General features: G+C 31.3%; 2 protein-coding genes and 1 long non-coding RNA gene across 4 annotated transcripts in view; 2 read left to right on the forward strand and 1 right to left on the reverse strand.

The window, feature by feature from the left end:
• Positions 1 to 787: 787 nt before the first annotated feature.
• On the reverse strand, positions 788 to 7,491 carry LOC139523883 (uncharacterized). The gene is made up of 3 exons (XR_011664708.1): positions 6,726 to 7,491; positions 4,897 to 4,967; positions 788 to 2,690 (listed from the first exon to the last, which is right to left on the reverse strand). It is a non-coding gene; the product is annotated as an uncharacterized lncRNA (long non-coding RNA).
• A 428-nt stretch (positions 7,492 to 7,919) lies between these two features.
• On the forward strand, positions 7,920 to 8,930 carry LOC139519195 (M-phase inducer phosphatase-like). The gene has a single exon (XM_071311077.1). The coding sequence runs from the start codon at positions 7,975 to 7,977 to the stop codon at positions 8,848 to 8,850; it is 876 nt and encodes a 291-aa protein (XP_071167178.1). The 5' UTR covers positions 7,920 to 7,974; the 3' UTR covers positions 8,851 to 8,930.
• A 7,143-nt stretch (positions 8,931 to 16,073) lies between these two features.
• Positions 16,074 to 18,802, forward strand: part of LOC139524022 (GRIP1-associated protein 1-like) — a 92,496-nt gene continuing 89,767 nt past the window's right edge. For both annotated transcript variants that reach the window (XM_071318556.1, XM_071318549.1), the window contains exons 1-3: positions 16,074 to 16,155; positions 17,622 to 17,688; positions 18,332 to 18,393. In XM_071318556.1, the coding sequence (XP_071174657.1) occupies positions 16,114 to 16,155; positions 17,622 to 17,688; positions 18,332 to 18,393 (171 nt within the window). In that variant the 5' untranslated portion in view covers positions 16,074 to 16,113. The remainder of the gene's footprint in view (positions 16,156 to 17,621; positions 17,689 to 18,331; positions 18,394 to 18,802) is intronic.

Below are 18,802 nucleotides of genomic sequence, written 5' to 3' on the forward strand. Positions count from 1 at the left end.
AATCACAGTGACAAATTTTAATTAAATATGATATATATTCTTCCTTTTTTTTTGGAAACGTTATTTGAGTAGAATGAAACGAAAAAGTCAACATACAATAATGATTTCCTCGGTTTTTATATGTGTTACTTATAAAAAGTTTGGTGAATATATTAGTGCAATATTACTTGCTAATGGTGTTATTGTATTTTTAAAAGTATTGCCATGGTTTAATACAATTGGATTTTTTTTTAATTCAATTTTATCTACCCTTGTTCATTTTTTTTTTTTTGGAAAAGTTCAATACTATTTTATTTCTTTAACTTGAACATATATATATTCTTTTTCTGATTTACAGTGTAAGCTTCTTGATATTGAAGATTACGAACTTTTGACGGCATTCATTGATTTTTTTATTTGATCTTATTCTAATTTTATTTTATTTATGCTTTTAATTCTTCTGATTACAAAATCTGTTATTATGTGAACATTTTTCATATTCCGGTACACGTTTTACTTTGTGTCATAATTGCAATCAATTTTGATGAATACGTAATGATTAAATGGGCATCTATGAGAAAACCATGCAGATGGTGCTCCATGCAAAGTTGTTTGATTTTGATGAAACTTTGCTGACATGTTCAAGTTGACCTCATATGAAAGTCATGCAAGTTTGAAGCCCTTACACTGCTGGTAACCATGGCAACGATAGGGATTTAGGGTATTTTCGAGTTTATTTATAAATGCATTTACTGAAATGCATAGATTTCATAAATTTCTCAAATAGAAATAAATACTATAATACTTCTGAGTGTTTAAATACTTTAATAGCACAGATAGGATGTGTATGAAGTCTAAATCACATAATTTTATTAAACATAATGATATATATAGAAAATAAGGGTGTGGCAAAACACATAAAATGATAAAAAATATGGCCTTTTCATCTAATCACACTAAAACAGACACTACAGCCCAAAAGTCGCTTTAATTTACCCTAAATTTCAGAAATGCTTTGCATTTTCTTTGGTTTAAAATATCTTGAAGGGATTTCGGTTGCAAATTAATTTTATAGATTTTATTGATTATTTAGATAGCCTCCCCCCCTTTTTTTTTTGTATTTTCGCAATAAATTGAGGAAAGTCTCATATTTTAATGAAACCAAGCATTCAAAAATAAATACTTGAATTATACAGATTGTAACATGCAATATAGGTAAATCAAATAGAAAATTCAAAGTGAAATGGATTTTTGTGGCACAAACAATAGTAAGCATAAGGCTTAAAAAAAGGGGGGGAGCTGCCAAAGACAATTTTTTTTTGGTATTTTTTTTTATTCCAAATTCCTTTAGTACACTTGTCCCTATTACTTTAAAGAGTAAAATCCATTCATTTCTTCCTAGTAATCCCATTTTTGGTTATTGCAGCTTGCTAATTACTAAAGTTGTATTCTGGTTACTGAAAAATGATATGAAATTCAATTTTAAGTTCATCATATTGAAAAATCTTAAGTATTGACATTCAGAAGTTGTGTCTGACAGGTAGACAAAATTAAGACAGGTTGCAACCTTTTACTTGCATGCTGGTTACCATATAAGTCATTTTGATCATGAGTACCTGAGACAGTGTGGATAAAATCTGAATTTCTATTGTACAAAGGGAGATAATCCAATAAAAATGCTGATTTTTAAAACCTTAAAATTGCATGTACATATTAATTTAAACTAACATACACTTCATCAATTTAATAAAATATAAACATATCTCTATTTGGTTATCTGGAGAGAAAGTTAATAGTGCATTTGAGCATATACTCTTGGTTTGCTTTTGTTGTAGTACTTTCTAAAATTCTCCTAAAAAAAGGTCTAAATTTATAAATTCTCTTTTAGCATTGATACATTTTTAAATATCTCAATCTGTATAAATGATCATAAATGTTATTATTTTTTATAGCATTAGTATTATATTTAACAATCAATGAAGATGATACAATAACACTAAATGGTGCTTACATGCAAGAATAAGATTATTATAAACATACATAAAAGTTAATTCTAATTGACTTAGCAGCACAAGACAATTGTTGCATTAGGTATAGAATTTAGGGAAGTATTAAATTGTTTCCATACTATCTTATAAGAATTTACATACATGTAACTACATGAACTATGAAAGGTAATTTACTAATAATTCAATGAATAAAACTAGTTAGTCAATCTAAGAAACAATTTCTGACAAATGAAAATATTATTATGTTGATCAAATGGCCAAGTACATTTGTAATCTTCTTGATTGTCTTCAATACTGATGACCTTTTAATACAGAAGTAATTTTAGACTTCTTCTTCGCTGATGAGAAAGCCTTGCTGATGGTGAGACAGTGAGAACATTCTATTTCCTAGCAAATATCTCTCTCTTCTCATTTGTATTGCAACTGTGTGTTGACTTGGTGGTTTTCAAGACTTCAGCGAGATTCACATTGCCGTTTTTTTTCCTTTTTTTCAAAGCATATGAGTTCCATTTCAATTTATTTTTATTTGAGCTTGCAATTTTTAACATCAACAGGAAAAATCAAAGACAGATCAGAGCCTTATTCAAGTATCAGTAATATTATCTAAGTTTTTCTTCATCATAAACATGTTTATCAACAAAAATGTGTCTCAGCAATCAGTCTTCTTTCATGAACTCCAGTTATTTTTGGATCACCAAATGTCTGTAAAAAATAATAAGAAAACAATTGTTATACATTAAATGATTGAAATTTCCTAAAAAGAAATTACTTATTAACTTTGTCTTAGTGTAAAATGTGTTTCGATTGATTGATTGATTGTTGGTTGCTTAACGTCCAGTGGCAAATATTTTATGCATATTCAGGACGAGACAAGTTCACAATAAATACAATAGGTAGGTTGTTGTAATAGAGGCCATCTAGGATGATGGGGAAATTTGGACTGCCACTGGAAAATGAGGGTATATTGGATAGGGACAGAAATTTTGCCTTGCAACAGGCCACCTACGGACCCCTCAAAGAGTTGTTGCAAGGGTTCTTAACGTGCAAAGAGCGTGGCACTCTCTTTACACGAGGCATCGGATTTAACGTCCCCTTCTGACGGACGTGACTGCGAACTTGATACATCCCGCACAGCCAAACGGACGCCCCACTTCAGCAAGCGTTTTACTGCCGGTCGGGAGAAGACCAAGTGACCATATTTCTATACCCCAGTCACCCTTGGGGTGAAATGTGTTTCGATTATCACAACTCTGACATTCCAGTACATAGAATGAGAAATAAAGTTTACTAGCTAAAAATGGACCTAAATTTGATTTTTTTCTTATTCCAAGCTGCAGCAAACTTAATTTTAATGAAGTTAATTTTGCAGATTTCATCTTGTATTTATGACGTTATGACAATACAAAAATAGGGAGATGAGTATTGATTGCAAATGAGACAAATATCCACAAAAGTTCAAATGAAATGAATGTAATGCCTCTGTACAACCTTCAACAGCTCAAGGGTACATTCTATTACAAATGCAGAAATTGCACCTTCATCAGGTTGGGAGGGGGGCACTATATAGACACTACATTCAAACTTGATTCACACGATACAGTTCAGAATTTGGATTGTGATGAATTATTAGACACATCATACATGTAGTTTTCTGACACAGAATAAATGTGGTAAAAGAACTGATGATTTTGAAATTGGACTTGTGCCAATATCCAAAATCTAAAGTTTAAAAGACATGATTAGATTTATCATATCAAAGAACCCCATATATGCAATTTTTAATGAATTTAAACAAAGTTAAAGTTTGGACCCCAATTTGAAGCAACTTGAAAACTGAGCCCAAATCATAAATCTAAACATGCTAAATGCATGATAACATTTAGCATGGAAAAAAAACTTCAATAATATTTTAATAAACTAACAAAGGTTTTTTTGCCCCCATGATCTTTTTTGCAATTTGAAAATGAATATTAAAAATCTAAACATATAAGAAGTATTTAACCCCAAAAAGTACAATACACCGTTTAATTTTGCATAATATCAAAGAACACCAATTATTCAATTGTTTTATGAAATCAAGATTAACTTTGGACCCTTTTGACCCTATAGCTGATATAGACCAATTTAAAAACAAGCCAAAACATTTGAAATTGGTAAAACAGTAAGCATTGGAAACAAATATATAATTAATTTTACAGCTAATTTCCTAAGGCATGTAAATCTAAGACTTCGGTTAGCTTGCATGGTTTGTTTGTATATTGTACAACTGCAATTGACATAACATCTAATCAAATTTAAAAGTACTCCATAAAGGTTCAAATATGCCTATATTTATTGTTTGAAGATATCAACCTTAATTACAAAGCTTGAATCAATATTTATACAAACAGAGCAAGCGAACCTACCAAAGTTTTACTCTACACGCATTAGGAAAATAGCTGTAATAATGAAAAAGTTTTTTTTTCAAAAATGAAAAATACAAATGTAGTCTTCAGGTTTACCGTTATAAATGCATGTATACTATATATATAAATGAGGATCTCAGTGTCAAGCTCACTCAGACAAGAAAACATATTTTTTTCTAGGTTTAATTCTTATAAAGAGAACAATTCCAACGATGAGTAATGAAAATTTTGTTGTGTAAACTGTACTGATATGGCCCTTAATTGATCATAAAAAAATAATTTGAGTGTTCTGTGTGTTATGTTTACTTTTTGTTCACCAGATTGTTAAAATTGAAGGGTTAATCTAATTTATTGATTATTTATCATGTTTTTACAATAATAAATGTAACTGGTGAATTTCCAATTTCTATATATGATTATATTTCACAAATAATGCCACAACACAGGTCTTATTTGCTGTCTTTTTAGTAGACATTTTTTTATCAATTATATCATATATTTACCTATGTGATCTCCTATCATATCTGCTTTCATTTTAACATTATTTTTGTGCTTTTCCATCTTCAACATTAACCTGTTGATAAGAAATAAAATATTGTATATTTGTACATTTGCATGATCAGTACAGTGAGTTACATCTACATGTACATTGTACATTAAGTTGGCTTAACATAATGAATTGGTTCATTGAAAAAAGTTTTGTAGATATGATAATTAATTTGTGTAAATGTCATAAATGCTATGATATCAATCACATCATCAAGTAATTCATTTCTTCCATATTGTTATTTTGAATTTGTTTTATCTGAGTAATCTGTAATGTTATAATCTCATGTTGCCCCTTCTGGGCCCTTTAATTTGGAATACATTTGTAAGCATATTCTATTCAGATTCTATTTTATTAAAGATAGAAGTAAAGACATGTACAAGTTCTCTTTCCATGTTTATAACTGTGATACATGACCTGCACTAAGGAAATGTAAAGAAAAAGTCTCACAGTAACCAATTTTTAGAGAGAAAAAAAACAGCTCATAATTGTAAAACATTTTTTTGAGATTGAGAACCATATATTGTATCAATCTAGCTGCATTGTACAATGTACATGTAGTACTGGTAAATAAATGAATAAAGACAGGAAATTCACAACTCTTTGGGAGCAATATTGTGACTTTAACAGTGCTTAATCAAAACCTGTCACAAAAATCTTTAGGGTAGGGATAAAAATAAAGGTAGGTAAGGGTAGTGCGGTTAACACACATACTTTTTAGTTGGCATAAATGTACAGTAGTTTTCATATGTTTATGTAATTTATAATACGTGTTTCTCATTTCTCCTTTTTTATGCCCCACCTACGATAGTAGAGGGGCATTATGTTTTCTGGTCTGTGCGTCCGTTCGTTCGTCCGTCTGTCCCGCTTCAGGTTAAAGTTTTTGGTCGAGGTAGTTTTTGATGAAGTTGAAGTCCAATCGACTTCAAACTTTGTACACATGTTCCCTATGATATGATCTTTCTAATTTTAATGCCAAATTAGAGATTTTACCCCAATTTCACGGTCCACTGAACAAAGAAAATGATAGTGCGAGTGGGGCATTCGTGTACTGAGGACACATTCTTGTTTATATATAAATTAGACCATTGATTTTCCTGTTCGAAGGTTTTTACACTAGTAATTTAGGGGTCCTTTATCATGTTTATAGCTTGTTGTTCCGTGTGAGCCAAGGCTCTGTGTTGAAGGCCGTACATTGACCTATAATGGTTTACTTTAATAAATTGTTATTTGGATGGATAGTTGTCTCATTCGCACTCATACCACATCTTCCTATATCTATCTACTGAATGTTTTCTATTTCAATGGGTTGTATTTTAAAAAAAAAGGGATATGAAGCAACCATTATTTTTAAATTAGGAGAAAAAAAAAACAGAGTCAATGGACTCTACCCGTTATTGACAATTTGTCAAACAAACTCAGGGCGAACAGACCTGATACCGGAGGGCTTTGTAATAGAATATATATTTTATCATGATTCTTGATCTCGAGAGACTGAGAGAGAAAAAAGTTTTTCTATTAAAATTTAGAAGGCAAACACATAAATCTTTTAGTTTTAGAAGAATTTTAAATCATTATAAATGTATGTCAATGAAAATGAAATCAGTGTTTGCTTCAAGAAAATTATGTAAATACCCCCCCCCCCCCTTTTTTCCCTAAGGAGAAATGGTCTATGCTCTTTTTCCGATATTTATGTTTTGAATCAGATGTGATGTTTCTACAGTAGGTCTTTTTATGGTGTCAAATTGCTTTTTCTAACCACAAAAAAAAAAATAACAAACTTACCAGAACCAACTGAAACTGAAAGTTTTGCTTTTTAAATTTCCGTTGCTAGATTTGGAAGGGTCATGAAAGGATGGCAGCAACTCATTTTGTCTTCTTGTCTACTGCAATCCAACTCCTGTCCATGTTTGCAGCATATGCATTTTAAAATGTGAGTCTGAAACCTAGACATGATAGTGATAGTCTAGACTCATGAGTCATGTCTAGACTATCTGATCAGGATCAGACTTATCCGAGTGGAAGTGGGAATGTCTTTGCCACATGGTTTGCTATGTCTTTGTTACACTCTTTCAATAAAAATCAGTTTTTGGCTACACCATATTCATCAAAAATATCATTATTTCCTATCCTTCTGCACATTTGTTGATTTCCCTCCTTCTGTTATTGACACTAAATCTACCTTTTATTGTGAAGAGTTTTACAAAGGGAGATAATTTTAGCTATATTTTTCAGTTTTTCATCTTTTATTCAAATAAGCTTATATCAATTTGCAACCAAAATCCCGTTAAGGAATACTAGTTTGTAGTGAACCATAACATTTAACAAAATATTTTTTCAATTTGAGTGACTTTTGAGGTTTTATGGACATTTTCAGTACAGGCTGATTTCAAATTTAAGAAAAACACAATTATGTCAATAAAAATAAAAACAAAAATAAAGGTTGAAATAAGATCCAAATTACAGTTTATTTTAGTAGAAAGTCTGAATTTTAAGGCCAAACAAATTTTTTTGTCATATAATACTTTGAACTATTCAATAAAAAAAACCCAAAAATGTCCATTTTCAACAACATTTTCCAGCAAATTTGGTACTAAACTAGAATTGCCCTGGATTCACATAATTTGAGATAAAGTGTCATTTTTTAACCATAGAACTATTAGATGTACTTAATACTTTACTAGGAACCCAAAATCAGCTGAAAATTCCACAACCCCTTTCATAATTTTTTTTTGATTTTGCATGGTTTTCTCGTAGACATCCATTTTAAAAAAATCTTGGAGATCTAACAAATTCAATCAAAGGCATTGATTGGCAATTAATCAAATAATTAACAAAAGCTTTACAGGGTCGACCACGAGTTGAACTCTGCTTACACAGTTTGAGTAATGAGCTGAGCACGATTCCCAATTAGAGACCGAAATCACTTATTGTCAATTCAAAATTTAATATAAAAAAATCACAATTTTTAATATTTAACATAAAACATTCAAACAGTAGAACCTGACAGTCAGATATCACAGAAACAACAATTATGCTTTCCAAAAGATTATTCGACACAGACTGTGACTTTGATGCTATATCAGCCTCTGTATCAACTCTGAGTTTTGGTTCTACTCCAGTAAAGGCCGATAATCTTATGTCTATGATGACTCCAAATATCAAACGAAGTCTGTTTCCTGATGATGACGAGGATTCCGGTCTCGGTATGGATGATCATGTTACTTTAACACCAAGTTTGACGAAATCTGCCAAGAGACAGCGTACAGAAGATGACAACTCAACATGTTCAAAAAGACCAAAAACTTGTACCGATATAAAAGCTGTGGTAAAAAAACTTGAAGAGAACGACGACTTCATTGCCGATGGTAGTAGATTACATACTTTACCAACTGTCACTGGCAAGCATGCTGATTTGAAAAGCATCACTCCACAGACACTTACTGATGTTTTAAACGGGGACTACGATGACGTAATCAGTGACTACAAGATCATCGACTGCCGATACCCTTATGAATTTGAAGGAGGGCATATCAGAGGAGCAGAAAATATGTATTTGCACGAGACCATTTTAACTCTGCTTCAGCAACCAACCAAAGATAAACAGGTCGTCATCTTCCACTGTGAGTTTTCGTCCGAAAGAGGTCCTAAAATGCTTCGATTCCTAAGAAGCAAAGACAGAGAACTCAACAAAGAAAACTATCCATTACTGAACTTTCCAGAAGTTTATTTACTAGACAGTGGTTACAAGGCATTCTTCAATGAACAACCAGATCTATGTGACCCAGTGAGCTATCGACCAATGCTTCATTCCGACCACTCAGAAGATTTACGCCATTTCAGAGTCAAGTCAAAGTCATGGACAGCTGGAGAAAAGAGAAGATATGCAAGAAAAGCTATGAGATTTTAGAACTTTGATATACTGGTGATTTATAAATAGTGCTATGAATAATCTGTGATACAATAATTTCAGTGCTTTGTTTTATTTAAACCGTGTTTTATGTTTTTTGTTTTTTTATATGAACATATTTATATTATTATATATTAAAGGTTACCTATATATATATTTATCTGCTTTATTTTTTCCTAACAAGTGTGGACACAGATCAGTGTGGATAGTAACAGTCATGGTTCTTTGGGACTTTCATACTGAAATTGAAAATACAAAAAGTAATATAATATAGAGGTATATGTCCTCCGCATAAAACACATGAAAGAAATAGTAATTTTCTATCAATCACCACACGACTAAGTGTATTTTTGATTGAATTAGTTGGCTTAACTACAATGCATATTTAGTACATGGTGTTCACCAACTTAGTATCATTTGTGCATTGTCTTGTTTAGCGAGTCTGCAGATTTCTGACGTCTCAGTTAGTGCACGGAACGGATTTCACCAATTCAATTGAGTTAGACTAGTGTTGTACAGCACTCTAATTTCGGTGACTGTACAACAATGTAGACAGCAAAGTCACAAGCAAAACAGACATACATGTTCTTGTGTAATGTTAAAAATGGATTCGCACAGACATTAAATTATATTACATTTGGAAAAGTTTCGTTATGGAAAATCCTTTTTATTAAATTTTTTATTACACTAATTTTCAAAAACAAGAAAAAAAACCTAAAATACCATAAACAAATAATCTAAAACTTCTGGCACTATGCCTCCGGGATGATATCCTTGAAACAACATATTTTATGCATCCATAAAACCTTAATTCTACTCAGCTACGAATTCAAATTGACAGGTGAATACAGTTTTTACTCGTGGGTCAATTCGTCCATCAGTCAATCAGTCATGAAAACACTCCCCCCTTTTTCAAAGTACATAGTATACTACGTTTGAAATATGATAGTTTAACAAGCCTAGGTTCTCTTCTTCAATACATGAACTTAGATTTAAGCTGTATATTATAGATTCGCATACATAGGATGCAGTTTCGGTAGACAAGAGATGTCAAAATCTTGATATTGCAGAATTTCGTATATAATTAGTTTGATCATTCAATTTTATTAGGGGAGGAATATTTTGAAATGATTATCCTGGTCTTGTTACACCGAAATAATCTTTCCTAAAACAGGATTGATGAAAAGAAAAAATGATGTCCCACGTGTGATAAAAAGCGACGTGAAAATAATATACCCCTCCTTTCACACACACCACGCCCAGAAAATCAAAGAACGTATCCAATATTGATTTGAACTACTTCGTCATAATGAAAGTAGGGTTAATAACTGATAATGGCTATGACAGGACATAATAATAGCTAAAGCATTATGATAAAGAGGGTAGATGATTTAATTGTGCATCATTCCTGCAAATTAAACCTTTCATTATATATTCAAATACATAAGTATGTGATAAATATGAATCTAGAAAACAAACCACAAAGTTCACCGATCTATTGCCGGATAGTATTCATTTAAATATCATCTACCATTTACGTTCCAAGCTACTGTGGAAATATTACTCCTCCAAAGGTATCTGTAAAGTTTGAATATGCTGTTTATTTTTATTTTTTGAACACACTTCGATTAAACAAAAAGATCTTCAGTTTAGAAAAAAAAAGAGGAAAATTGAGATTTCGATTTGTTGAAAAATTCTCTAAAGTATGCCGGATTTCATTTAATTTGTGGTTAATCGTAAAAGTATTTTCAAAGCACTAAGACTTTTATTATTTTATACAAATATATGAAGCACACAAAATGTTGTATAATTCCAAGAGTTTCCAAGAGCTAAAACTGTAACAAGGTAAATACAATAGAAACAAGTTAACTACATTTTTTTTCAATTTTCCAATTTTCACGTTGGTACCGTGTCATGCTGTTGTAATTCTTAGTAATTTATTTTTACATTAGAGCTATTATTCTATTGCTTGTAATTTAAAAGTTTGCGAAAGAAAGTCGGGAGATTAGAAATTGTTATTCAAACTCATTAATCAAAGGAAAACAGAAAACGCTTAGGCGTTAAAAGTAAAACGTCCAAAAGACAAACCAAAACAAAATATTTACGTTAATCTTAATGTGTCTATTGTTTTTAGCACAATAGATGCACAAAGGATTATCTCCACAACTTGCGCACAAAGTCAATAATTGTATTCATTGTTTAAAACTTATCATTTTAGATTTTTTTTATTCTGGAACATACTGATCATAAAGCAATGCCAATGCTATCACTCTTGCGTAGACAAACTACAAGTTATATACTGGTCATTGGTCGTGTGGTTATTAATATATTCATATTTCTTTCATATGCTGAACAGATTTTGAGGCTGACGGAACAGTTCATAACAGAAAAGTTTTAAGAAGAATGTGGCTATAGAATTTTTTTACCAATAATACTGTTTTGGTCGTACCATGGATATGATGGCACCATTTTGTTTCCTTCTGGCGACGTTGGCTGTAGTTCTAAACGTGTTATCCTTTATAATTTTATTACGGTCAACGGCCCTGCGCAAGAAACGATTTTACTGTCTGGCGTTATATCTAAGCATTAGTAATGCTGTTATTGGTTTAGAAATTCTCATGTTTATTATTGTTGCGGAATATTTAAAAACCACTCTTGCAGTCATCACATATACCAGTTTATGTACAATTGTGAAAGTATTATGTGCAGGAACAGTATTATTTTCAATTTATCAGAAATTGACGATATGCTTGGAACGATTTAATGCCACGCTGCAAATGTCAAACAGAGTGTTGAAACAGTTAACCAGTGGTAAGGCGATAACACTGGTTTTCGTTGTTGCACATATCTATCCAAGTATGGCGCCAATAACAGAATACGCGCGAAATGAAAATACTTGTGTTGTATTATCTTCTACAGTCAGAATACTGGCATTTGAAATCCCTGCCATTCTACTAACAATCCTTACTGTTGGTTTCTATGCTCTAACAATTGCACGTGTCATTAGGAGACATAAAAAAAATCAAATTTCGATTGCACCGACATCTTCTAGTTCACAAGGTCAACAAGGTCCACAAAGTCAAACTGGCCATGGAAAGGAATCAACCAAACGAATGAAGCGAAATGTGTTAACTCTGGGGTTCATCATTGTGCTGGGTCTAGTTTCTATTCTTCCCAGATGTTGTACAACATTAATTGCTTTTCTGAATGAAAATACAGCAAGTACCACTAAAGCAATGCAATATGGAAACCAGTTTCTGTTTATTAATGCAATATGTGATCCTATTGTCTACACATTAAGAATCAGACAGTTTCGAAAAAAACTGCAATGTTCATTATGTATTCATTCAGTTCAATAGACTAGTCTTCATGGTTGTTATCTGTTGTACATGTAAATCGTAAAATGAATATGCTTTCATGCAATGTTTGACATTTTATCATAAAAGTGAACTCAAAATCAATTTTATAACCTTATAATCAAAAATAGTTATTATTCACAATTTCAACATTGTGCGGAGGATTGACAGTGTGATACCTCCATGGTTTAACTGGGTTTCTCGTTCCTCTATTTGATTACCAATTTAGACAATAGAATAGAGAATGGAAGCAACTTGTATTGTTTTAAAGAGTCAACGACTCCGCAAAAGAGCAGAAACAGCCGGAGGCCAAAATAGAAAATAACCACACATACTATAACAAGAACGACAGTCGAAAATGTTCCAAAGGATTATCAACCATTTTATCATAAATAAACCAGGGCTTTTGCTTATAGGCACGCCGAAAATAACACATCAGATATTTAAAATACTATTGATTCCAAACTTAACAAACAAACCCAATAAAAAGAACATTCTGACGATTTCTACGAAGATTTGCAAAGTGAACAGAGGATGTGGTATAATAGCCAACGAAATAACTTTCAATAAAAAACGAACTAACATTGAAGTTTGCGATTAAAAACACCGCACGGCCTATACCAATAGATAATATTTATTACCAAAAACACATTGGCATTAAATAGATATGGCATACAATATTATAGTACAATTGAAATAATAAACAGACAATAATTAAATTTCAGTGACAGTGATATTCACACGAAAAAGAAGACTACAAATATGTGTGTACCGAGAGATAAACAATTATTAATTTCCATGAACAAAAAAGGATACATATATATTAAAAAAAACATGCAGATTTTCTTAATGAAAGACGATCAATGATATATTGTGTGGTGATTTTTATATCAACTGGCAAACTGCTATTCAAAAGTGTGGTCATATATGACTCAGTGTTATAGCAGATTTCAATTTAATAAAAATGAAATTAAGAATAGTATTTATTGTTGTATATAGGTAACCTTCAATGATTTATTGCACAGTCTATAAGAAGAAATGATATTCATCCTCAATTTCTTGCCTATTACAGAATAGGTACATGCATTGTTTTCTTTCAATATTGGAATAACGTCCCTTTCAATTACTAGGGAATGGGCACCTAGTTTAAATTTACTAAAAAAAAACTGTCTATCAGTTTTTAATTTATCGCCTATTTTTCCAATTCTTTAGTCTTAGAAAAGAAGTTGAGTTTTTCACATTGAAGGGTAGAACAGTGCATAATTTGATAAACCTGGTCAATGATTCTTTGTTGGATAATATTTATAAGATATCTATATTAATGGGATCAAAAGTAAGATAAAAAAAACTCTAGTTTATTCAGTCAGTCTTCTACAATGCTGACCCATTTATTTGTTTTTACATTATAATATATTTTATAGACTAATGAATTATGTGATAAATAAGAAGATGTGGTATGAGTCCCAATGAGACAACTCTATATCAATGTCACAATGTGTAAAAAGACAACAATAAAAGGTCAAAGTAAGGCCTTGAACACGGAGCCTTTATTCACATCGAAGAGCAAGCTATAGAGGGCCCCAAAATGGCTAGTGTAAGACAATTAAAAAAGTGGTTTATTTGTGGTTTAGAGATTTTATAGCTGAAAGTTGAATTTTCAAGTGCAGATAAATTCTGTTTGTCCCATGGACTAGCTACATTTTTTTCTTGCGCTGTACCCGTAAGATCTTTGAACACTTCGCAAACAACATTTAACAATGATCAAACCAATATATCGCATAGCAAGCTATCATAGGTCCTGTCATGACAAATACAAACATACAAACGAAAAAATGGTCTTATTCATATACAAAAAATAAACGAAAAACAAATATGATATACAGCAACAAACGACAACTGAAAGCAACAACGACCATCTTTACATGCTATGAATTTATTATTTTGAACAAAAAGATATATGGCGTCTTTCCTTGTTTCCTAAGTGGTCGGAATAGTCTTTCAAACATGTCGGTGTTGCCTTCATAACTTGTCCGAACTGACTTTACTATTGTCTTACACATGTGCTTACATCTTTGCCTCTAAGTACATAGTATGAATATTTACGGCGCAATAGAATCATCAAGGATTAGTACATTCTACTGTAGGGAGAATTTGGCATTTCAAACGTGCACAAAAAAACCCCATTTGAAACTTATTACAAAAAACATTTACGCATGTAAATCTTACTCTAAGAGGTGTAACAAGATGGTCGAGTATTGATTCTTCCGGTTCCTATTGTTATCATGTAAGATGTTAAGCGCAAAGAGGAGTTTAAAACACGACCCACTAAGCTACTACTTAAAATCTAGAAGACATCAGCACCATAGTTTTAACCATGTGAATTGGTTATTTGTAAAACACACTGTAAATAGACATCAATAGTTTGTGACATTTACAAGATTCGGTCATATCGGACGATGTCCAGAAGTAGTATACTTCACTACTCAATATAATAAGAAATTGTAACCTATTCAACGTTCTCCAAGGAAAGAAGCGATGGTAGTTTGGTTAAAAGATTATTCAGATATCATTTATAAAATTGAGAATTGAAATAGGGAAAATGTCAAAGAGACAACAACGCGACAAATGAGCAGACAACAGCCCTTTAGGTCACTAGTGGGTTTTCAACACAGCTAGAAAATACCCGCACCCATATAAATGAACTCAAATTATCCCTGAAGTAAAGAACATAAAGAAGCTTTCGCTCGAATCGACATATACGTCATTATATCTTGTATATTATAAGAGCATAAATATGAAGCACTATGAGACAATCTTCTGTCTCCAGACGGCACTAAATACATACCATGTAAAAAATAAAACCGAGAATACTGAGAACTGAGGAATGTGTAAAAAAAAAAAACTCGACCAATTAGCAGAAAACAGCCCAGACCAACAAACTTGTTTTTGAAAAAAAGGTTGTGGTTACAACTTACAATACACAAGATTAACAAGTGTAAATTCAAAAAGCTGGTTTGAGATGCAAAAGTTTAAACTTCAAATAAATATCTAATTTAAAGTGTAAAACAATTATTCACATTTCAAGAAAAAAGATTCGAGTTGACCTAACAGTTATGTCCTACTTTATATAATTCTTTAAATAGATCTTTTACTTGTATTTTTAAAAGTATTTAAATAGAAAAGGTAGCGAAAAAGCAATTTAAAAAAAAAATTTATCTGGTGAAAAATAAATCATCATTGTGTACATGTATCAGTTGAAAATGGGGCTTTACATCTAATGACATACTTTTCCGTGATTGAAATTAAAACTTTACCAATCATTGAATTAAATATTTCTTGAGTGAAGCTGGGAACAGCATATTAGATAAAATACTTGAGTATCACGAAACAAATTATAATTTACATATTCCAAATATGTTATTGTTAAAAGTTGCAGGCACTTCAGTGTCTCTGGAGAAAAAATACACTTATCATGATATACTTTTGATATAACAAGTAATTCCAAGCATATAGGTACTGTTTTCAGAGACAAGTGCCTGTGGGTTAAGTGTATACATTAATTATTGATTAACCAAAAGATTATTATCTAAATTTATCCTGAAATTCATTTATAATATCATCTTTGCACATTAGCAATTTGTTACGGAGAAAATATTGCAGATACAGAACAAGCTGTACAATCTAAACATATTTCTTTCAGTTTGAGCCATCCGTTTTCCCGAAAATTCGTCAAATTCGTTTCTGAAGCATTTAATAATATATAGATATTTAACCCAAATATTTAAAGGTCGTTATTGTCTTTAAATTATAAAACATATATGCTGGTACACAGCTTGATTGTAAATTTCGGATAATCTCAGGTAATTTCGTCGATCAATGAAAAGATCAGAGAAAAACGTCAACAGAGATGTCGTCCTCCCTGTCTGAGGATGAATTTCATCGAATGCAGGTGCCTACAACTGACTTTAAGCCCTAATGCCACTAAATTATTTACAAATAAAGATAGATGACACTTAACATGATTGTAGCGAGATCAAAAGTTTCTGAACATATCCATTAAAAAAAAAAATAGGTTGGGGACTTGCATGTACATACCTCAATTTGCACAAAATACATGAACTTCCAACTGGAGCTTTTCCCCAGAAAAAATGACGTTTTATAGAAAAAAATCTCCTTGTCACATATGTCATGATGCATTTCCCGCAGAATGACTTCAGCAAATGATTCATAAAACGATAATATTACTAGAAAAACTCATTTTTACAACTGTAGGGGGACTATACACCTTATTGCTAATCCCTGCTAACCCAGCCGCTTGAACTTTTGAGGTCATACAACAATCACTTTTCCATTGTGGCGTCATATATTTTGTTTTAAGACGTCAGAATTTTACGGGAACCTATGTGCTATCCAGACCAGTAATGGCGGACAAATAGCGATAAGGTGTATAGAGACAATTTAAGTTCTGATGTGATTTCCATAGAGGGTACCAGCAGGATTCAAACTCTCAATCTCGGGATGTAAAGGCAGCGATCTAACCAATTGAGCCAAAGAAGATCTTCCCTTACTCAACTAGTTAGACTACCTTTATATCTCCAGGTCTACAACAATTGAATTCTTTCAAATTCATACATTTTTCCTGTCAAGTGTATTAACACATTTGGTATTTAGCAGAATTTTGTCTCCAAATGAAACTTAGATCTGTATCCAAATAACAATTTGACAGGAACTTGTGATATGGGGGACTTATTTGCATACAAGTGTAAATACGTCTATTTGAATGTTATTATGTCACAGATTTTTTAGATTTTTTATTTCTTATAAAACCAAGTTAATGGTACAAAGATCGATATTTTTGCATATAATAACATACAGATTTTGGGTATGACATTTTTGGCAGAAATAGTCACTTGTTCAATGCCTTAATTCATATTCGGTAGCGATCACTGACCTCAAGTAAATCAGTACAACCCATTCATTATTAAGAAAAGGAATCATTAAGTTGACGTAATTACTAATGTAAACATTGCACTGTTTTTTTGTTGTTGAAAATGTTATAACTATTGATTGCTTAATCTTTCATTCAGATGATTTTCACTCAATGGAACATAAAACATTCCTAAAAAAAATGTAAATCATTTTTGTAACTGGTTAAGTTAAAAACATATGATCTTGAATAAAATAATATTATTGAGATACTCATCCATTCTCATTATTCATAAGAACAAGAATTTCTCAAAAAAGTCTGAATTTACAGTACCTTTTCTACATTTGACTATATAGCTACCTGGCCTAAAAAATGAAAGATATTTAGAGTATTGAAACATTGGATTGTTGTCCAAATACTTACTGTCCAAAAATAACTTAGAAATAGAAGACATTTTTAAAGGTATTACACACAATATTTTTTTTCAGTTGCAGTTAATTGATTTAAGAACAACAAATTATGAATTGGATGGAAAGTGCAAGAAACTTGAAAGAGGTATGAATACATGTATATTCAGAACCAAGATATTGAAGAAAGTTTAATAACCAACTTCAAATATCCCAAAACTTGCCAGTATTAGTAAAAGAAGCTTGGGCATTTGTACATTTGTTGTGTACCTGTATAAAAGCCTGCTGTAAATATCTGATTTTAAATATTTTCAGCCAAACAGAATGACTGATGATAATGATTTGTTTAAAAAAATGTTTTTCTTTATAATTTGGGTTGGTATATGAAAATTATGTACTGGTTACTTTGATATATATGTACAATCAGTGGTTTTTTTGTGATGATTTAATATTTGTTATATTTCTGTGAAATTTGCATTACAAAAATTGAACTTGAAATTTGTCAGAAAGCATGACTTTTAGATTCCTATTAAATAAGAACAGTACTGAAAAATAAAATATATAAACAACAAATAAACAGGTTACTACTATGCTGATTTTTGTGTAAAATTTTATAGGTGTCATGACCAGTTCTTGTCACTTTTGAATTTGTCATTAATTGATAGAGTCTACACTAATCAGGAAATTAATCATATGCAATTTGAGCAGGCACTTTACCATTCTGACCATTAAATTGGAAAATTATAAAAATTTAAAATTGACTTCAAGTGATTTATTGTTTTCTTTATTAGAAACTATTGCTTTGAATGAGAAAAATGAAAATATAGACAGACAACTACAGAATGCAAACAAGGTAAATATATAGTATTGTAGTTTGATTATATATCACAAGTATCTGTATAAAATGGTTACTCTGGAGATCAAAGAAAACTGACCTTATGAGAGAGTGAACCTTGGAAATAAGATTCTTATGCATACATGTAGGTACAGCTAGAAAAAAATAGGGCTACCGGTAAAGAATTTTTTTTTGCTTAATATGTATTATTTTCAATGACAGCATCTTGACCTGAGCTAAATATAAAATGAGAGAAGGGTGAAGATGGTGAATGAGAGAATATCTTGAAATCTGATAAAATATCTAGTGTTACTCCATATATCGTTGGAAATAAGTGAGATAAATCTCCATACTGACATTTTCATGTAGTAAGTACACACAGTAACCTAAGCTATAGTATAAATAGATGATTTATAATGAGGTTATC

Source organism: Mytilus edulis, chromosome 1 (assembly GCF_963676685.1).
Source record: "Mytilus edulis chromosome 1, xbMytEdul2.2, whole genome shotgun sequence".
In the NCBI taxonomy this organism is placed as follows: Eukaryota; Metazoa; Mollusca; class Bivalvia; order Mytilida; family Mytilidae; genus Mytilus; species Mytilus edulis.

What these genes read in the sequence shown, in the direction of transcription:
- LOC139519195 (XM_071311077.1), top strand. Translation starts at nt 7,975, where the DNA reads ATGCTTTCCAAAAGATTATTCGACACAGACTGTGACTTTGATGCTATA.